This window comes from Ischnura elegans, chromosome X (genome assembly GCF_921293095.1).
Source record: "Ischnura elegans chromosome X, ioIscEleg1.1, whole genome shotgun sequence".
In the NCBI taxonomy this organism is placed as follows: Eukaryota; Metazoa; Arthropoda; class Insecta; order Odonata; family Coenagrionidae; genus Ischnura; species Ischnura elegans.
This window is the reverse complement of record NC_060259.1, coordinates 110,920,010-110,943,304: the sequence shown is the minus strand read 5'-3', so window position 1 is coordinate 110,943,304 and position 23,295 is coordinate 110,920,010. Positions and strand designations below refer to the sequence as shown.

General features: G+C 37.2%; 1 protein-coding gene across 2 annotated transcripts in view; it reads left to right on the top strand.

Moving 5' to 3' along the window:
* Positions 1-23,295, top strand: part of LOC124170827 (ligand of Numb protein X 2-like) — a 101,831-nt gene that overhangs the window by 49,057 nt on the left and 29,479 nt on the right. For both annotated transcript variants that reach the window (XM_046549810.1, XM_046549809.1), the window contains exons 2-3: positions 1,276-1,382; positions 21,193-21,315. In XM_046549810.1, the coding sequence (XP_046405766.1) occupies positions 1,276-1,382; positions 21,193-21,315 (230 nt within the window). The remainder of the gene's footprint in view (positions 1-1,275; positions 1,383-21,192; positions 21,316-23,295) is intronic.

Genomic DNA, 23,295 nt, shown 5'->3' with positions numbered 1-23,295 from the left:
CGTCTTCTTCAACGGCTGCAGCTGAACTTTTGGAAACGCTGGTCACGAGAGTACCTTCAACACCTGCAGCAGAGGACCAAATGGCGTGATCCAAAGGAAAACTTCACTGTAGGACAGCTCGTGATCGTCCGAGACGACCGCTACCCACCTTCCAAGTGGCCATTGGGCCGCATAACCGAGGTTCATCCTGGACCGGATGCATTAGTTCGCGTTGTAACAGTGAAAATGGCGAATACCACGTTGCAACGTCCGATCGTGAGACTCAGTCCGCTGCCAATACCAGCGGGACAGTAGCCGTGATACCGGCCGATCATGGCGGGCGGACTGCTCCCTGTGCACTGCAGACAGTTCTTTCGTCCTTCAGACGAGGCGGGCGGAATATTTGGGGAGTGCGTCTCCCGCCGCCTGTTTGAATGTGCGGGTGCGGTTGGCCGGCGGGCCGTTCCTGGGCGGTGAGAACGGGAGGGTGGACTTCCTTTTTTGGCAGTCTACAGTCCGCTCTCGAAGGGACAGCACGTGAAAGTTTCTCCTCCGAACCCGAACGACACGATGCCGGGCATTAGAGACCTTAAAATGTATGTATTGATGAAATAGGAGCCAATGCATGGAATATATTTATTTAATAGTTCTAAGATACGTAATGCAGTATGAGTACGAGGGATAGACCAAGGTAACTAAAAGATATGAAAAGCAGGGGAAAGGTCTCCCGTCTGCCGAAGAGATTTAAAAAAAAACAAGGGATTGATCAGCGAATGACTAATTAAAAACAGTGCTGAGGACACAGTGTATGAAGTTGACTTCGAGTTTTTCTTTAGGTGTTGGCCTTAAATGTTATTATCTAAGGTTGTTAACGTACTCAATCCAAGTTTTCTTCGTGAGTATTAGTGCACAAGGTGCTCTAGCATTTACGTAATTAAGGAATATTTTAGGGACTTAAAGTTTAACTCCAGTACATAGACTGCTGTAGTTCTACGAACAAATGCCAAAGAATTTATTCATCTAATGCTATGATAAAAATTGTCCAATGTAAAAATTTTCCACAAAATATCTTCGCCATATCTACAATTTTGAAGAACTAAAGCTATTTTGTTGAAAGAGAATATGTATTCCCTTTCCTTATGATATTTTATGTATTTTATTTTTACTCAATATTCCTTCCCAATAGTTTTCTGCAAATATCATGCATGAAGATCTAATCTTGGAGTAATTTCCTCGCTCTTATGATAAAAAATGTCATTGTCAACTCTTAATCTTTGAAAATATACTTGTTTTCAGGGATAACCAGGCTACCAGTCCTGGAAGGAGAAGTCTCTCACATTGAAATTCCCCGCATTTCAAGCTACTTGGGTATCACCATCGTAGGAGGGGCGGACACAGCTCTAGTGAGTACCATAATACTCTTTTAAAATACAATTCACTCTCAATAATTGATGTCTGACCATCATAAGTTGGCCCTTGGGCATTGAAACCTTCGTCCAATAGGATGCCAGCTTGCACAGCGTCTTCGGTCGCGGCTGACGTCTCGTAGCCTCTATCCCAGCGTTGTTAGTTCTTGAAATGATTAATTTATTATAATTTCAATTGTTTTCGGTAGTTTTTATGAAAATGGTAATTTTATTAAAGCAAAAATAGCTTGAAAAATATTAATTAATACGGCGGAACAATTTTATGCGATAGTCCAAGTTTTGTATCACCACATGAAATAAATGTATATGTAAAATGATAAATGATTCTGTTGTATTTCGTTAATATTTTTATTATTTGATATTTAAGAAGCCATACAGATACAACCATTACAAGAACTTAATCAACAACAACAACAACAATATTTTTACCGTAACATGGTAACCTATAAACATATAAGAAACATTAAACATATGAGAAACATTAAACATATGAGAAATTGCACTCTCTAACACTCCTCCTCAATTTCTCATTCATCTCTACCCTTATCTTTTAATTTTATTCATTTAACACAATATACAACTTTACGTCATTAACCTTCAGTCAGACCAAGTTCTGCTCTGTGTTTTGAAAATGATGTATATGGTAACCCTTTGGTGAAAATGTCTGCTACTTGACAATCAGTAGGTATATATTGAACATCTAACAACTTCTTATTGACTAATTCTCTTACAAAATTATATTTTACATCAATATTCTTCATTCTCTTTTGATCCCATTTTGACAAAGAATTAATACAAGCTTGATTGTCCTCATATATAACAACTGGATGTTTCACCTGAATTTTCAATTCAACTAGTAAATTATACAACCAAAGCAGTTCTGCAGTAGCTGAAGCTAGGGCATAAAACTCAGCTTCAGTCGATGAAAGTGCAGCTGTGCGCTGTTTTCTTGAGGCCCAAACAACTGCATCTCCATAAACTTTGAAAACATAGCCTGACACAGACTTTCTATCATTATGATTAGCATAGTCTGCATCAGCATATCCAACAACATTGCTATCATTAAGACCTTTGAAGATCAACCCATAGTTCTTAGTTCCTTTTAAATAACACAGAACTCTTTTCAAACCAGTCCAAAGAGCTTTCCCTGTCGATTTCTGTAACAATAAAGTCTGTTCATTGTCTGTCAGTTGGCTGTTCGTTCCCTGTTCCCTGACCAAGAGAGAACAGGCAGGCGACTGTTCGTAGAATGTAAATTGGAACGCCTTGTCTGTTCCTTGTCTGTGAGAAAAGGGTTACTTGTCTGTTCCCTCCCTGTTAAGAAAGCGGCATTCTCTGTTCCTTACCTGTTGGACCACAGACAATGAACAGGCAGGGGACTGTGCGCTGTCAGTTCATTGCCTGTTTTCTTAGGTTGTTTGTTCCCTGTTCCTTGACCAAGAGAGAACAGGCAGGCGACTTTTCGTAGAATGTAAATTGGAACGCCTTGTCTGTTCCTTGTCTGTGACAATGTGGGAAGATGGTTATTTGTCTGTTCTCTCCCTATGCGCATACTTTGTTCCTTAACTGTTCGCTGTTGCTAAGTTGGACATAATAGACAAGAGATAATTTATGTTAAAATAGAATTAAAAGTTGAAATTCATTTGAATGATTGTAAGAAAAAATTTTATTGTGCTTTTCCACATATTCCATTAGTTATAAAAATCTTGAATAGTTGCAGAAAAGCAAGCTTTGTCATCATTAACAGAACAACCACTACATCAACAAATATTTCACATGCCTTCATCAAAGAAATATGTACTTCCTTAAATTAATACAACTCGGATTCTGCACTATGTCAATATAATACGTGTGATTTTGAAAGAGAAACACGCCTTTAAAGAATATTTATGAACACGATGATTTCACTTCTCACAAACAAACCTACAAGAAAGACAGTCCTCTGACAGTGTTTGTTGGTTCTTATTGGCGACGTAACGCACATACGCATAATACAAATACAATACAAATCTCAGTACTTGCTCAAAAACTTAAGAGACACAATAAATTATTAAATAAACACACTCAAGAACAAATATCACTTCACGACTTTCACTATCACTGAATGGATGCACGAATTACTTAATTCGTCACTGCGGGCATTTAGCACAGGTTAAATAATAATCAAATAAATAACTGTTTTCTCCGCAACCAACACCTTCACCACAACACAGTCGACCATGTGCTCGTAAACTGTCCGGATAACGGTATCGGTTATTGGCGTCCTTTGCGTTTGCTATCTTCTATAGGTAGGTAGCAGCACCACGCTATCTTTCCGTCCTTGTTGAGAACCTGTTCACTAGCTGTTCACTGTTTTCTGTTCGTACCCTGTACCGTGAAACGGACTATGAACCGGCCCTTGCCTGTTGACTGTCCGTTCACTGTTGTCTGTTCGTTCACTGTTGTCTGTTCGTTCCCAGTCCGCTGAAACCACAGAGTACATACTCTTTGGCTGAAACATACGGCCCCTGCCTGTAATTGGCGAAGTAAAGTATTTAACGTGCGTAAGCCGAGCAGATAGCTAATATAATTTGCGTGCTCACTTCAATAACCGTCATCCGTGGTTGATGGTATTCGTGATAATGAATTCAACCGTATATAATTACTGTTTAAGTAGATGATATTTTCTTTGGATTCAATCAAACTTCCTTGTACTCAATTAAATTTGGATTAATCCAAATTGTTGTCCAAATTCCGAAACTTAAAACAATTGTTCGTACGTTGTTCATAATCTGTTCTCAAAATCTCTAAAAGGTTCCAAACTGACAGCGAACAGGCATCATTTTTACGTAAATCGTTAGGGTGTTTAGTGTTTGTTCTCTGTTGTCTGTTCATTCCCTGTTCGGTGAAACATACTACCAACCGGCCCCTGCTTGTTCACTATTGTTCCCGAAATGCTTGTTGCCTGCCTGTTAAGGAACAAGCTGCAAACAGAGTACAAACTGTTGGTAGGCTGTTCGTAAGTTGTTCCTACTTGTGAGTGACCCGAGATTGTTCGTTGGCTGTTTATACTCTGTTCACTAATCTCCAACAGGCTATCAACAGACTTCAAACGGACAGCGAACAGGCATTGTTGTTTCAGAAATCGACAGGGTTAGTGGGATTGGTCTGATATTGACCATAAAAACTAATTGATGCCAAAATATCTAGCCTTGTTGCTACACATGCATACATAAGTCCTCCTATCAACTCTCTATATCTATTATGTTGAATTGGTTCTGATTGAACATCACAGAATTTGCCAAATGCCAAAGGAGTATCTCTTGGATTTGCTGTAACCATATTAAATCTCTCAAGTAATTTTTCAATATATTTAGTTTGACTTAGAAACATACTTCCCTCTCTTCTTTCTATCTTTATACCCAAGAAACAGTTTAATTCACCAAGATCTCTCATTTGACATTCTTCTCTTAATTTTCTTACAGTACTCTCAATTGACACCTTTTCATTACTGGCGACAATTATGTCATCTACATACAACAAAACATAGTCAATAGTAGAGCTTAGACATCTTACATACATACATTTGTCACTTACAAATTGCTTATGGTTAAGTTTGGTTATAAACTCATGAAATCTAAAGTTCCACTCCATAGGAGCCTGTTTAAGTCCATACAATGTTTTCTTTAACTTACAAACCAAGCCTTCTTTAACTTTCAAACCTTCAGGGGGTAACATATATATATCTTCTTTCAACTCTCCATTTTGAAGGCGTTCTTTACGTCCAATTGATAGGAATACATATTTTTATGATTAATTACACTTAACAGAGCTCTAAGTGATGAATGCTCAATCTTGCTCGAATGATGCTCAATCTTGCTACAGGTGCATATGTCTCTGTATAATCTATACCTTGTTTTTGTGAACATCCCTTTGCCACTAACCTAGCTTGATATCTAATTATTTCTCCATTACTATCTCTTTTTAGAGCAAAAACCCACTTGCATTTAATCGGTTTTCTAACTGTTGGACATTGAACTAATTACCAAGTTTTAGTTTTCTGAAGTGCATTCATTTCTTCCTGAACAGCCCTCATCCATTCCTTTTCATCGATTATGCCTTCTATCTCATCAAACGTTTCAGGAACAATCTCGGAAAAAGCTATTGCATTTAAAACTAAATTAGAATTTTCTTCAATCGCGTGAGTTAGAGGTTTAGTGTTTTCATCAGTAAGAAAATGAGTCAACAAGCAGTGATCTATTTTATCTTGATCCTCTCTCTGAATCAAGTCATTATAAGCTAATGTCACATAACCTCCAAGATAAGTAGGTCTTTTTACTACTCTTGTGCTCCTCCTCAATCCTTGATCTTCTTCCACATTTTCAGTTTCACTACCGCTATCTTCTACATTTTCATTCTTACTCTCACTCCAGAGTTCTACATATTTTTCCCCATCAAATTAATTTTATTTTCATTAAATATAACATAACATGCCGAGATCATTTTATTCTCAGTCAAACTCCACAACTGAAACCCATTGGGACAATAACCTATAAAAATACATTTCTTAGTCTTTTCATCAAATTTTCCTCTAAGTTCATTTTTGTTCTTTTGACATAGGCAACACAACCAAAAACTCTCAGTTTCTTCAAATTTTGACGAGTGCCATACCAGAGTTCCGCTGGAACTTTTAAAGGATCAATAGCCCTAGTCGGTATTCTGTTAATTAAATACACAGCTGTTAAAGCTGCTTCAATCCAGAAAGATTTCTTCAAGTTACTACCAATTAACATACACCTAGCTTTGTGCTTAATTGTTCTGCTCATAGGTTCAGCTACTCCATTTATTTGAGAAGTATAAGGGATCGTAAGTTCCCATTGAATCCCTTGTTCCTCAAAGAATTTAATCAATTCATCATTTACATATTCCCCACCATTATCACATCTAAAGTGAACTACTTTACAATTGAATCTACTTGTTGCCATTGCTACATACTGTCTTACAAATCCTGCAGCTTCTGATTTCTCCTTAAGTCCATATGTGACACAAAAATGGGTAAAATCATCAACAAAGCTGATCAAATATCTGACTCCAGTATAGGCAGTTGGAGTAATAGGGCCAGTTAAATCAGACTGAACTCTTTCTAGTTCTCTTGTTGCTCTATCTCTGGTTTGAGTATGTGGAACACTAGTTTGTTTTCCTGAAATACAAATTTCACACATATCTTGACATACCTTATCAATGGAATCAATACCGTCCACACATTTAACTAATTTCTTCATTACTCCATCACTGATATGTCCAAGTCTCCTGTGCCATAAATCATCAGAAATAGTAGCATTATAACACTGGCCCCGTAGATTCAACTCTAATTTATACAGACTACCATCCCTTGTACCAACCCCTACAACTCTATTATGTTTCTTATTAACTATTGTAAATTCACCATCATCAATGAACATTTTATTACCTTTGTCTTCAAGTTTAGAAATAGAAAGCATATTACACTTCAATTGGTCAACCATCAAAACGTCTAAGAAATTAATATTTATAATCTTACCATTTACTAGTGTGGAAGCATGAATGTCACATATCTTTTCAGCAATTATAAAATCTCTGGTTCTAGCAATGAGTATTTTTACTGGTTTTTCAAGAATTCTAATATTACTAGCTAGGGTATCAGTTCTCACCAAATGTTCAGACGCACCAGAGTCCATAACCCAGTCATCATTAGATGCATTCTCCGTATCAGCTTTACCCTCAATACAGCATGCTTCAACTTCAGTAACAAAATTATAAGTTACTTCTTCAGTATTTAGTTCATTAGTTTGGTTATTTGAATTGGTATTAACTCTCATATTTGTAAGATGAGCTTGATGACTACCTCTATTATTATTATTCATACCACCTCGGCCACGATAGCTGTTTGAATTCCGATCCTGATGGCCACCGCTGCACTGCTGATGCTGATTCTCACGGCCTCTCCGAAAGGTACCGCATCCCTCACGTCCACTGCGTCCTTGATGCTGTCGATAGGCACCACCTCCTGGTCGGAAGCAGTCAGCAATTATGTGTCCAACAATTCCACAGTTATTGCATGGGAATCGGAAAATTGGCTTTGGTGAAGTCATACCTCCTCTTCCTCTGAAACCAGCAAACATCGTTGGCTGGAAATTCACATTGTTCAGTCTCTTCTTTCTGTCATGGCCTTGCTCATATTCTTCTATTTGCTGTCTCACTATTTCCATATTTAAATCTTGAGTTGCAGCAACAGTTCGTAATGAAGTTACCACACTGTCATATTCACTTGGCATAGTAATGAGAAAATGGATAATCTGTTGCCTTAGATCATACTTGGTTCCCACTTCATAAAGTTCACGAACAGTCTTATCGAATTCTGTACAAAATTTCTCAAACGTGTTTTGGTTAGGCAAATATCTTAGATTTTGAAATTTCTTGGTGAGACTAATTACACTCGCCATCGACCTTTTCTCGTATCTATTTTTCAGTGCAATCCACATTTCGTGAGCAGTAACGAAACCTTTAACTATTTCCAAAAGCTACATTTTGATTCTTTCAGCCCTATATCTCTTCGTTCTCTTATTATCTCTCTCATATTCTTCCAATTTCACTTCTCTTAATTTCTTATCTGCTGTGGTTTCACCGTCTGGGGCAGTTGCGTAAGTCGCTATTATTTCTGAATACGGCTTCTCTATTATATACCTTAGGTTCTTTTCGTCCAGTATTAATTCCATTAAGAATTTCCAACTATCGTAATTCTTCCCGTCAAATTGTTGCATCTCAAATCTGTCTTCTTCTTCCATTTTTAAGGTCTCCAGTCAAACAGATCTATGTTCACTATCTTCAATATTCCACAAAACGCGCGAGACACCGCGGCCAGGCACTGAGTTTAGCAGATCCACATAAAACTTTTCTTCTTTTATATCGTGACTGGGCCCGTAACCTGTTGTATTTCGTTAATATTTTTATTATTTGATATTTAAGAAGCCATACAGATGCAACCATTACAAGAACTTAATCAACAACAACAATATTTTTACCGTAACACGGTAACCTATAAACATATGAGAAATTGCACTCTCTAACAGATTCGCCATGATAAATTGTGAAAATTGACATTACAGAGAAATGGTTGAAGATTGCCCGGGATATCCGCAGTTATCGTCGTCAAGGAAAGGCAGTCATTAGTGCAACGCCAAATAGAAATACGCTGTTGTTGAAACTTGCAGCATTTTTGATTTGAGGTTATTTCCTGCTTAATGTATTGTCATTCCCCACGCTTGGTACAAAATTCACGTATAAGTGAACGCTCTCCAAATTTTTTAATAGTTAATCATGCGTAATTTATGTGAATTTTACCTCCATTGACACGGCAGTATTGAAATAATGCACACCATCGGAAGTGCTAGCATTATCGCTGATAGAAACGGAAAGGAGATCAACAAGTGCGAAGGAAATTCAAGAAATTTCTAGCAACAAAAAAGTAATAATCGACTTGTAATCGGAGTGAAATAAAGGAAGTACATTTTCATGTAATCAGTTAGGCGAGTTGACATGCAGTCATCCGCTTACCTGTACAGGTAAATACATCACGATCTTTTAGCGCACATATATAGGCGATGTAAGAAATCAAAATTGCTTGTTAATACAATTTTAAAGTTTAACTGCGCTACCTTGACGGATAATTCTTTTTCTCGAGAGATAACGGAAATCTAATTAACGTTGACAGTATTACCTAATGTAAACAACACATGCCATTTTTGCTTTTCACCTCATTATAGCGGCATCCTAATCTCAATGCGCCTGCACAGGATACAAGGAGTATATTCTGAAATTTTCATCGCTCTATCTTCAGTAATTAGGACTCTATGTTGATGAGTGAGTAAAGAGGTCACTCAAGACTCGTAGCACTATGCACGTGTTAGCAGTCGAAGCACTTATGAAATCGTCAGTTATGATTGATACACTAAACCACTGCTTTCGTAAATGTGAAGTCATACTTTAGCCTTCATTATTCGTTGAAATTCAACGGATTCCTTTCGCCTTTATTTACAATTTAGCCTTGTTAACATCATTCTTCAAATTTCTTGAAACAATAAGCTGTAATTACACAGTTTCACGAGTCGTAACTCCGCATTCTTAAAGTTGTGGAGCAAAATATTAGGTTGAAATATTTCTAGAGCCACGTTGATTTACTAATATAATTCCTAACCGAGAGATTTTGGTGAATGCTCAATTTCCTGAAAGCGAGTGGAAAGGGAAAATGGTCAAAATTAAAGCAAATCCATTCACAAAGTATGGCAGTCCTAGCTCATTTTCATGTTTTAATCTGTATACCGTGCACGTTAAGTGTTTCGGCGTAAGTATAGAGACACGTCCGTTGGTATTATGAACTTAGGTCTTTAGGTTAGGGCATTGAACTGAAGGTCAACGAGACGACGACGGACGAAGTTGGACTGCTGATCAAACAGTCACTGTCACTCGACACAACAAGCCTCGTGATGATAGGTGGGCCAGGAAGGAATTGGCCTTCCCTCCCTAGAAGTGCGACCTTCACACACCTGTGGCTTAGTACGAAATAAGATCTATCCTCACCCATTGCAACTAAACTTCGGTTTTGAACCGTCATTGAGACTCAGCACATTTAATCTCTTATCTAAGGACAGACTTAATACGTTCGTAGGCTTTCAGATAACTGATTGACTTTTTTAAGCTTGTAGGGGTGGATTATTTCTGTATTGCATCAAAGTGGTGGAATGGAAAAGAGAGGATAGTACGAAGTATGGAGTGGTTGAAACCGAGGGATAGGAGAGACAATATGACGATATCCTGATACTCGGGATAGAAATGAGTCACCGGACGCGCCTCTATGGAAACTGAACGCGGAAATCTGCGAAGCGCCTGAGTGAACATACATTTCATTATATTTTCTCATTGAACCTTCCACACTCGGCCCATCGAGAATTGGAAATTAAATTAATCGGAAATTTAAATCTAAATTTTACGTAATCATGGACTTCTTATGAGGACAACAGCATACTAGATTTCTTTATTTAACTTCGGGTTGGGTGAGTAAACGAGTGAGTCTTGTGAATTTACGAGAAAATTTCTTCGCCTAAATAAATATAACTTTTACGAATCATCTAAAACATTGTATGCTTAATAGAGCATAATGTTTTTGCGGTTGCATGTTGGTGCTTATAATACCAAAAGACAATTATCTTTAGTGGTTCGAGCAGCAATACTAATCATATCTCTTCCATCTGTCAAAATTTACTCGAAATGGACTGCTCTGTAAGTTATCGGTAAAATTTGATTCATTTTATATTTACTAATATTTTACTTCTCCGGAGTCAATGTATGAGTGACATCGTAAGCTTTCGATGTTCGTTGTGAGAGTTTTCCCCTCGGAAGTGTTCGGAATGTGTATCGATGCACTCATGCAGCAACTCCGCGTCACAACTTCCATTAGCGTGATGGGTTTCTGTGCCACCGTTGCTGGGCATATCTGTGCTCAGCTCCCCTCAAACATTGCATATCACCGATCTCCATTCACTGATCACCCTCAAATCAATTGCTTTTTTCATTAAGGGATGAGAACTTACGTCAATTTCAAGATTAGTTTATCCTTACATATCGCTCGTATGTAAAGTATTCTGAGGTGGAAACTCAAACAAGTATTATTTTACTAACGAATGACCTTGCTGCTATCCAAGCTTGGTGCGATGCTTGGCAGTTGGAATTAAATTTGGAAAAATGCGTCGTAATGAATTTCTGGAAGAAGAATAACTCCCTACAGCGTAACTATATCATTCGAGGCACCCAATTAAATGCAGTTGAATCCGTGAAATATCTAGGCGTTAGACTCAATAATGATCTATCGTGGAATAAACATATTCGAGAAATAACCGGTCAAGCTAATCGTAAAATGGGTTTTGTTAAAAGAATATTAGGAAAGTGCGACGACAAAGTGAGAGAAATTAGCTACTTTTCCCTCGTTAGACCACATTTGGAATACGCTGCCAGTGTTTGGGACCCTCATGAAAAAGGCTTAATAACAGAGTTAGAACGCGTGCAAAGAAGAGCTGCCAGGTATGTGAAAGGTCGTTACGATAGTCTTGTTAGTGTGACTGATCTCTTAGATAAAATCGGATGGGAATCTCTGTCGGACCGTAGATTGAAAAATAGACTAAACCTTTTAGATAAATTCAAGAGCAGTGTCTTTTCTGACGAAGTTAACCATATCTTGCGGACGCCAACGTACTACGGAAAATCAGATCATATAAATAAAATAAGAGAGATAGATTGCAGAACAGACAGATTCCGAATGTCATTTTTTCCACGATCAATAAGAGATTATAACGGCAGCAATAGAACTCGTAAATAGATTGCATGACTTGTAGTGTAGCCTACTAACCTATGTAAAACTTAATGCATGTTTCTGAATTTCTATTCTATATTCTATTTCTAACAGCATATAGTAGTATAGTTTGTTATTATACGGGACGTTTCTTGGACGGTGTGGTGTGCATGTGGGAGTCCAAATGCATGCTGCATGCTGGTGATTGATCACCCCCTGCCAAACACCCTAGAGGTGGCTCGCAGGGTATTATGTAGATGTAGATGAATCCTTGGAGAGTCTTCAAAGTTTGGAAATATATGCAATTTATGCTGTATTAATTTTAAAATTAATTTTAAATAAGATACCGTTATTGAGGTGTTATCAAGCTTTTCAATCAGTCAAGGATATCAATGAGCATTTTTGAGGCCGGGATAAGGCTTTTTTAATCCAACGCTTGTAATATTTTAATGCTGTTACAGTCGGATCACATCCTAGCGGTATTCTCAGCACAAATGACTGGTCCACGCAGTTCTGATTCTCCTTCTAATCATCCAGGCTTCCTCTTCTTCATAACCATGAATATAATGAATATAATGAAATGACCGTGACTATAATGAAATCTTTTAAAAGATCTTTTACAAGATTTCATTATAGTCACGGTTATGAAAAAGATCCCGTAAAAACGAAAGACGTCGCATTTCTTGCGAAATCTATTAAAATTACATCGCAACACGCTATATAGATAAACGAAACACACAACCTTTTTACGTTTATCTGTCATTTATTAATAATAAATAACGATGATAAGTTATTTATCAAAATTACTAAGGTACTAGCTAATAAATGACATATAAACGTACCGACGAAGGAGCACTTACTTACTACACGTGTTCTGAAACTTGAAAAACTACTACGAGGAAAACTTTATTTCTCAATCGACCCAACCCACTTGGAGTGATGACATGTTATTGAAGTTATATTTGGGAATCAATAGATGCTGTTTTGCTAATGAATATCAAATTTGAAAAAAAATTATATTTGTGGGCCTTTATTAACCATAAAAATGTACCTATTACATTAAAAATAAAGGAAAATTTCTCTATAACTTTGAACGTAGGTTTTCGCAGCGAGAGGCATCGTTGCTAACGGCTTCCGGGTGCAGCTGCATCAGTGTTGCGCTTTGTCGTGCAAGCTTTCGCGACCGTTACAGGGCGCATCATCAGGCGATGAATGAATGAATGAATGAATGCAAGATGAATGAATTTCTCTATAAATTCAAATAAAATTTTTCAGTTCATTATTTCTTGAGCCCATTCAAGAAGGTTAAACGATGGCAGAATCTGCGAGTGGTAATCGTGTATAAATCGTGTAAGAGTCTATTCACACCATCGCGAGCAATAGGATCAGACCACTATAAATATAATCACATCTCACCCAGAGGTGGATCCAGGATTGATTTCTGGGGGGGCACAAGCAAGGTCGTATCCAGGATTTTGTTCTGGGGGAGGGCCTAGGATACCTCGTAATACAAACGAACGCAATGATAACGGGACCGTATTAAAAATCTTGCACATTTTCTAGGGGTCTGGGAGGGGCAAGTGCCCCCGTGCCCCCCCCCCTCCTAGATCCGCCTATGAATTCTCACGTATAAAAACATTTAGATGTCTCAGGTAATGCATCAGAAATAAAGGCCAAGACACATAAAATGGTATTGTATTCTCTGTGCTGCCCTACGTAATCTAAAAATTATGGCACAAGAAAGTTGAAAATTGAGCCTCCCACCCCTTTTTACGGAATAACAATGAATTAAATTGAGAAAAATTTGCTCAAATATACCATACAATTTCCTTGATGAGGTTTTTTTATTTTTTCACATTATATTATTCTTTAAACACATATCTCCCTTAACAAAAAACTTGGTTCTCCCACATCAGGGAAATTTTTTATCATTTTGAAAATAATGTATTTTTTATTACTTTTAGTTTTTTTTCTATGTCATTTGAGTAATTAGTTTTAATATGACTAATCCATTAAGGAATCGTATGACCTGAATGATATAGGGTTTCAAAACGTAAAATTAGCCTAAAAATATAGAATTGCATTGGAGGACTATTTTCTGGGTAATTTTTCATGGCATAAAATATTTTCTTGAAAACTCAAGCGCAAGTAATTTTATACACCGATGTTACGGCGCTCCTCAATACAGCCACAGGTGCGCTTGGGTAGCGGTGCGGTTAGCTCCATTGCACCACATGTGCACCCCGCGCGGAAAAACCCTTTGACGGGCTCGTCGCATCTCACGCAGCTGGCTCACGCCTTCTCGAGCGTTCCACGTGACCCGCTCGTCTCTCCTTTGAAACGGCCTTTCCGGTGCACGGCATTATCATCATGTGAATACAGAGATCTACATCTGCATTATTCCCTGCGAGCCACCTCTAGAGTGTTTGGCAGGGGGTGATCAATCACCAGCATGCAGCATGCATTTGGACTCCCACATGCACACCACTCGGTCCAAAAAAACGTCACGCATACTAACAAATTATACTACCACATGCTGTTAGAAATAATAATAAAATTCAGAAACTATAATTAAGCTATAAATAAGTTATTAGGCTACACTACAGGTCATCTAATCTATTTGTGAGTTCTAACGCTGCCTTTACAATCAATCTTTTATAGATCGTGGAAAAAAAGACATTCTGAATCTGGCTGTTCTACAGTCTATCTCTCTTATTTTATTTATATGATCTGATCTTCCGTAGCATGCTGGCGTTCGTAAGATATGGCTAACTTCGTTAGTATAGACACTGCTCTTGAATTCATCTAAAAGGTTCAGTCTTTGTTTCAATCTACGGTCTGACAGATTCCCATCCGAGTTTATCTTATAGGTCAGATACACTGAAAGGACTATTGTAACGACCTTTCTCGTAATAACAACGACTTTTCACGTATAATATGCCCTCAATGAGACTGGGCGATCCAAAATAAATAATAATCAGTTGTCATGTCATCCCAAAAAAGACAATGATGCTTTCCCGGCGAATAGAGTCAAAGAAGGCTATTCTAGCTCCCAGACGTTTCGGAACTCGATTTGTCGGCAGAATGGAGAGAGAGCACCCGGCTGAAAGCCCAAATAGCCTTCTTTGACATAAAAGGCAATGTTCAGAAAAAATTGCAGAGAGCTCGTGCGATACTATGGGAAGCTTTACGTAGCCAATGAGAGAAATCAGTGGAGAGATTCCCTTCCCAGAAATCACAGTTGCTTATTTTGTTATAATTACAATACAGAGGTCAAAACAAAAAAATAATTTTACACTTCAGTTTTACAATGAACCAAATAAAAATACGATAAATACAATAAAAATTCACATAATAAATTATGCAAATGGTCGAAACTCGGTTTCGTTAGTCGCCATTCAGCTGTCAATTGTAGAATAAAAAAATAACTATTGGCTTTACATTCTCTAGTGATAAGCTATACACCAGGTCCTATACAGGAATGACCTTTTAAAGAGGGATATTTTTGGTTTAATTTTATTTGCATTGCCAGTTTAAATAACGGACGTGATGGAATTTTTTCAGATAAAATATTTCGGAGATAAACAAGTACCCCGGATTTTGTGGATTTTCGGGCGGAGACGACCCGACAGGGACATCGGTCAACTGTGCGGAATTTTTGAGGATAAGAATATAATGTGAGATCACTTAGGACCTGCAGTAAGCTAGAAAACCTCAAGGTGGAAATGCAAATAAAATGAACCTCGACGTGTTACAAATAAGTGAAATGAAGTGGCTTGAAGAGCGAGATTTTTTGAGTGGAAGCTATAGGGTTATACACACAGGATCTCTTAATAGTAAAGCTAGGATTGCGATAATCCTCCAGAAGAGCACCGAAATACGTGCGAAAAGCTTCCTCCAGTTTAACGAAAGGATTAGTCATGATGAATACTATGAGACTAGTTAGCTAGAGACTAAACCGGTAGATACCCTAGTGGTCCAGGTCTACATGCCTACGACTACTACCACGAGGATGAAGAAGTTGAAAACGTTTACGATGATATCAGGGAAGTAATAAAATATGTAAGGGGTGAAAAAAAAAACCTTTTAATTTTAGGGTCTTGGAACGCTGTCATCGGCGAAGGTCAGGATGGAGAAATAACCGGAAAATATGGATTAGGAAATCGAAATGAAATAAGAGAAAGGCTTCTGGAATTCCGCACAGAACACAAATTAGTGGTTGCCAACACGCTGTTTAAGAATCATGTGAAGAAGGTTACATGCAAAATGACAGGAGACAAAAGAAGATTTCAAATGGACTATATTCTAGTGGAGCAGAGGTTTTGGAACCAGATAAAGGACTGCAAAAGCTACTAGGGGGAAGATATCGACAGTGATCATAATCTAGTCATGATGAAATGCCATCTGAAATGCAAGATATTTTTGGAAAATCGGTGAAGAACTCTTGGAAATAATAGGCAGTAAAGGAGCCAAAGAATCAGTAATCATTTTAAGAAGTAGTGGAGGGAAAGATAGGATTAGATCAGACTGAAAATCAGTGGACAGTCGCTTGAAAATACCAAAATGGGCTTAAGTAGCCCGCTTGAGAAGTTTTAGGGTAAAAATATAGCAAAGAAAAGCCCAAAAGAATTACTAGACATCTTTATAGAACAGAGAAAGTACAAGGATGAGAAAATTGATGGAATACCGGCTTAGTATAGGAGAATAAGAGACGAGATTAGTCGCAAATCGAGGAAAGCTGGAGAAGCGTGGGTGATGACCCTATTCGAGGATGTGCGAAATAACCCCGTACAAGGGAAACGGGAAACGGCCAATAGAATAGCGAGGAACTATTTCAAGGAACCGGGTACAAGATGTAATTCCATAAGAGACAATTATGAAAATATTTTAATGGAAAACGAAGACAAAGCCGAAAGATGGAAAGAATACCTGGAGGACTTATACCACGGAAGCAAACTCATAATCGGAGAGTTATGTAGAAAAGGATGGAATGGGAGCCAGCATGTTAAGATCGTATTTTGACGCTGCAATACGAGACCTACAAAAGAATAAGGCTCCAGAAATAAATAATATTCCAGCAGAGCTTATCAAAAATGCAGGGGAGAATACTTTAACGCAACTGTACAAAACCATCTGCGATAAGTACTCAATAGGGGATATATCTTGTGAATAAGAGAAGAACAACATCATTCCCAATCCCAAAAAGACAAGAGCAGAGAAATGTGAAGATTTTAGGACAATCTGCCTGACGAAACATACGTCGAATATGCCAAAGAGAATCATCTACAGGAGAATTGAGCGAAGAGCAGAAGAATACCTGAATGAGGACCAATTCAGATTTGCGAAATGCAAGTGCGCAAGAAAAGAAAGTTGGCTCTTTGGTTACTTATTGAGGATAGAATAGAAAAAGTAAGGAAACGATACATCAGATGCTCCATATGAAGCATGTTTCTCTATGGAGGCGAGGCTTTCACATTGACAGCAGCACAGAAGTCAATTTTAAAAACATTCGAAATATGGTGCTACCGAATTATGATGAAGATAAAATGGATGGATCGAGTAAGTAATTAGGAGGTGCTCAGAAGAATGGGTGAAAAGAGAAGACTTCTAAAAACTGTAAAGAGAGGACTTATTTGGATACATTATGAGGCAGGATGGCCTGATGATAATGATCGCAGAAGGACAGTTGGAAGGGAAGAAGAGCAAGGGACTGCCCCGAATAAGTTGCATAGGGTAGGTTATAAAGGATGTAATAGAGAAGAAATACGTCGCTATGAAATGCAATGTGGATTTTCGAATTCTATGCCTATAACTTAAGCGTGGGAAGCTATATTAGTTATTATTCTTAGTCTTCAGTCGATGAAGTTTAATTGGCGGAACCTATTTTGAAGCATTCATGAAAGTGAAGAGCATTTCCTTTATCGCACCTATCACCTTAATAATGATAAAAATACTTCTCCATTGATATCAAGCGGTCAAAGTTGAATGTTCGATGAACATTTTCATGGTTTCAGCATCTTCGTTCGTTACTGTCAAACGCGTGGACTATGAGGACTCTCCTTATGAGGATTTTTGCATTTTTGATCATAAATTCAAGGTCATGGGTTCTGAAAATATTAAAATAACTTAAGAATTCTGTAAAATCCACGCTACATTTTTATCGGCCAATCTTTACGCAGGTACCTATCGAGTGACATCGATAGTACCAGTAAAAAATTGCTCCACGATTCTTTCTGATATTTTTTAACAAACTATGACATTTGAAAGCAATTATCGTTTGAATAATTGACTTTGATGAATATTTTTTTCTTTCTTCGGGCTGTTTTTCCATTAAATGTTAAATTTTCTCGATTGATCTTATGTTTTAAACAAATTGTATCATTTACTTTTGTTGAATCGATCAATTTGGTTTTGTTTGCATTTTTTTCAATTTTTTCCAGTGTTTAGGTTGATTTAATTTTGCCACAAAGACAAACGTCCATGCAATTACGCCTGATAATGCTAGGTTTGTATTCATAGGTGTAGCCAGGATTTATGGGAGAACTCTGCAGAGGGTTGGGTGAAAGAAGTTTGCGCTCGGCCCCGCCCAACAGGTTGTGAACGCAAAGTATCAAAATGCTCACGTTTGGTGCCTTGCTCACCTTCACCTCCCTTGTCCCTCCCTCCCTCGTCTTAATCCACTCACTTAGCACTGAAAGCTCCATTCAAGTTTTCCACTGCTTTGTTTCATGAACCTTGCGAGTGAGCTTCTTCAAATATTTTCCCCATCTCCTCTCCAAATTCCTCACTCACTTGGTGTCTCTGGACGTTTTCTCTCTCTCTCTGAATAAACGAGAATGATTCCAAACCCGATGATACTTTATATTGAGGCGGCTATCTTGTCTCTCCCATATTTTATATTATTGTTTTTCCTTGGTTTAAAATGTCTTTTTAAAATGAAAATTTTCGTTGTTTCGCTATTTAGCATTGCTTCTTCAGGGCCAAAAGCATCAAATCCTCAAGAAATAATGGCATGATTTTTTTAATATGAAAGAACTCGGGGAACAGAGGTCCAGTTAAAAGTTGTGTAATTACAGCAGAAATTTAAGGGCAACGTCATACTTGGTTTAATTCAAATATTCCATCGTAATTAGTTTTCTATCCTTAAAAAAGATGAACTGTCAGGAATTGGTTCAAAAGCTATCGAAAATGTGTAAATATTTTAACAAACTACGACATTTGAAATCAAATATAGTTGAAACAATTGACTTTAATGAATATGTCTTTCTTTCTTCGGGCTGTTTTCCGTTAAATGTGAAATTTTCTCGACTGGTCTTTTGTTTAAAACGAATTTTATCATTTACTTTTGTTGAATTGATCATTATGATTTTGCTTACGTTGTTTTTCAATTGTTTCATCGCGTTTTTGTAAACTGGATTATTCCATGGTTTTTTTCGAGTGACTAAATATTTATGAGCGGGATCGTTCTCAAGCCTTGTGAATGGATATCTCGTATCGGGCGTGTTAAAAGAGCCTCCTCTTCTGCGCGCCTGCCTCCCCGCTCGAGTGGCCTTCGGAGCCTATGTGACTTTGTGTCGTGTCGTCGCGCTCACCTGTGTTGATGTGGCTTGAAGGGTGCTCGCTCTGCAAATGTGCATGAATATTTCAACATTTTTCCTTCCTTTCGGTTGAGAATAGGACAAAGTCAAGTGAAAAAAGTCGGAGAATATTAATTTTTTAATCGCTGCACGTGAAAGCGTAGGATAATGAGTGAAACTCACAGAGCGCCTGGTTTTCTCCTAAGCATCTCTCCTATTAGCTTGGATGACGCTGTTTTCTTATTTCCTCGGGGATTATTTCATTTCGGTTGGACGTCAATGTTTGTGATGACCTGATTTTTCACCCTCGAGTCCTGCCTCCCAATTACAGAGAGGTGGCGTTACCACGGCCCGCGTGCATGCATCTATTGTTCGTTCGCTCTCTCGGCTCATAAATTTTACAAAGAACGTATGCGAGAAGTGCGGAGTGGCTCCGCTCCTGATGTTTGCATTGAAGGGGTTGGGTGCCTACAAATTCTGCACTTGACAGAAGTTATTCTTTCTTTAAATTGTAGACTTTGCGACACACCATAGTTTCCAGCTCAGCATATTTTTCTCAAAAGGCTCGTACTTGTGTTGTAATTTACGAGCGAAAATATTGTGGCCGAAACGTTTTATGGCATTAATGAAGAGGAAAGTTTCCATTTTAAATTGAGTTCATTTTAATTTTTTTATATTTAACAAGCATGAAATTGCCCATTTCCGAGATTTACTTCTTTCGACCTGTGTCTGAATAGACTTCGTTTAAAAACATGAAAGAGAGTGACTTAATAAATTATATGTACCAGCAAGCATTATATGCCATGAAGGCTGTCCCAATTTACCTCCTATTACATAAATCACTAAAAACCCGATGGTGGATATAGTCATAGCAATTTTTAATTCCAAATCCTCTCATTTTCATCTAAAATCATTTCCCAGTAACTCCATACTAAATATATTCCCAGTAACTGCAAACAATTTTTTCAGGAATATCCATCTTATAGACGTCCAGGTATCTTTGCCATTATACACGGATATCCATTCTATTTTTCCTGGATAATATATTATAACTATTAATAAGTACATTTAATCATATAATTTGAAAGAATTTGCTCATAATTTTAGGAGTCTAATCCGTGCGGCGCGTTGGCTTGCCTATTAGCAATGAACGGAGCAGATTCCTGCAATGATCAGGATTTCTCAATGCCGTTTTAATATTAGCTTTATTTTTTTGGAAAACTACCAGTATTCATGATTTTATTCATGACTTAATGGTATAATGGAATTTCATGCGAGAGCTAAAGATTTCGGATAACATTTTCTAGTACTTATGTGTGATTTAATTAGTAACTGTTATTTTATTTTTATGATATTGTATTGGAATAGTGGTAAAATAAAAAACATATTACTGTCACGCAGGCATATAATGGCGAAAAACGTCGCACTTTATTAACTGTGGAGAATAACGCGGCATGTTTTAAATAGGATACCTTCAAGTAGCGTCCACTAACGTCAACTTGGATGCGTTGGTCACATTTTGATGGAAAATTGTGGTATCACGGTTTTTTTAGTCATCATTTATAGCGCTTCCTAAATCATCTTCCCGGTCATAAGACAAAACATTCTGAGTGCATTGAGGTTTTGAATGATGTTTTAACTGTAACTTCTCATAATTTGTGTGAATTTATATTTTTTCCAAGTAAAATTTATAGCAAATAGTAACAAATCGTGAACATTTTTATTGCTTAGTAAAATTAACTGCCTCATTCGATGATTAATGTAGCTAAATGCGTTGTATGAACATTTTTAATTTTTGAAACCTCCTTGTAATTGTACTTGTGTAATAAGTGTCTTTTATTTCTTTTAGCGGTGCATAGTTGTACAAGATGTGTATCCGGAAGGCCTTATTGGACAAGATGGAAGGCTAAGACCAGGGGACCAGCTGGTGGAGATAAATGGTGCTGATATGACAAATACGTCTCATTACCAGGTTTGTGTTTTCCTTCTGGCTCTCTCTCACTATCAATGTGCTCATAAAGTCGTTAGTTCGTTACTCATTGATCATAATATTAATATTTATAACAACAGCCCGGACAAAAACAACTACGCCTAAAATCTACTTCTTATGGATGATTTAAAATTATACGGAAACCCACCAATTGAAATACAAAAAGATACTTAGCAACAAATTTACTAATGTCGTCAGGATGGAGCTCGGTATGAAAAAATGCAAATCTACGTTAAGGAAAACTAACAGCCACAGATGGCCATAATGTCCAGAAAGCACACTCCTCCTAAATTAACAAATTACACAGAACTTGCTGCAGAAATTAAGTCAGGTGGAAAATGCGGTCAGAGGATGCTCAATAAAAATGACAAAAATAGGAATCACACCATATGAAGTGCTACAACAATGAAAAATAACTAAACTTGGAAACCATGTTTCCAAAAATAAAAATATCCGTCATCCTGGACACCCGCTATTTTGTCCGACGGTTCCTTTCCATAGAATAAATGGATAAAAAATAGTTGAACTTAACATGGTCCGTTCACTGTGTCTGTTCACCTTGCAAGATAGCAAGATGGTGAAAGAAAATAATAATAATATTAATAATAATATTTTCCAAAAGTAACAAAACACTGAAATTCTGGTTTTAAAATTTCATCAAATTTTTTGGGAGCATCTAGGTACACCCAGAGCACATTCTGTACCGGAGTTACTATCATCTAATTGGTATTATTAAGTTAATATCTAACATCGTATGTCCTGGCTCCTATGCGTCTGGCCCTGTACACATTATTTTTTCTTTCGTCCAGTGGTTAAAGATCATTTTCACCATAGTATGCTGAAAAAACTAATAGTCAACCATAAACAAACTAATCAAGTTTTTCTTTTTCAATTAACACTGAAAACCAGCATCAAAATTTAATCCTAAATACTGATTAAAAACGTATCTTTATTATCTCGCTGCATCTTTTGTCCCTCTATGCTTGGGTATATCTAGGTTATGGTCACCTTGATAATTTTTCTGAAGGAATCCTATGTTGCTGCTACTTCTTTCACGGCTGCACTCCTACACTTTCTTCAGTTAAGTCCTGATTTCAATTTTTTCAATTAGGAAAATTAATATGCATTTATTCCATACCGTTATGTAATGCACACCGGAAAGAGCATTTGTTTTTTATTCTGAACACCCAGAATGAAAATATGAGTGCATTGCTTTGTTATATCACTCAATTTTGAAGGTTCGTATCGAAAAAAAATCCCGCTAATGTAGAATATTCACACACCGCAGAATCTACTTTCAGCTAGCGTTATGTTGCTTATGCATTCTATTATTTTTAACTGCTCTGGAAAAGGTAATGGAATGAAATACTTTACCTGACAATGTATAAATGAGCGTTATTCAAGCGGATAATGCTCGCTGCTTTTTTTATTTTTGAGGATATTTTTAAGAAGAATAGAATATATGCGCGCGATCGCCGAGAATAGAGAGTACATTTTATATAAATCAAAACACAAAAACTCTTACCTATTTCGACGTAAGCGTACGTTTAATGCGTATGCACGCTTTTCATCGTATTATTGGTAATTGATCCGGAAACCTATGTTTTTTTAATATACGCAGCAAAAACCTAAGAAATTCAGTTCAGAATGCGATAAGTTTTACGCTGCCAAGCCTTGCGGTTAAAAATAGTACTATCGAACATATTTTATTCTTGGATCTCTAGGGATAAATTGATTATGTGGGAGTTTATAATTCATATTTAAAGTATTATGAAACTTTTTAATGACTTACCTTGCACAGGAGATCGTAAATATTTTTAAAATTATCATTGGCCATTTCGCCAACATTGTCTGTTTTGAGGCTGTATGAATAATTGCTTACTTTAAAAACTTCTTCTATATTTTTAACTGGACATTATTTCAGTAGATTTTTACTTATATCGTTAAACAAAAAGCTTGCCG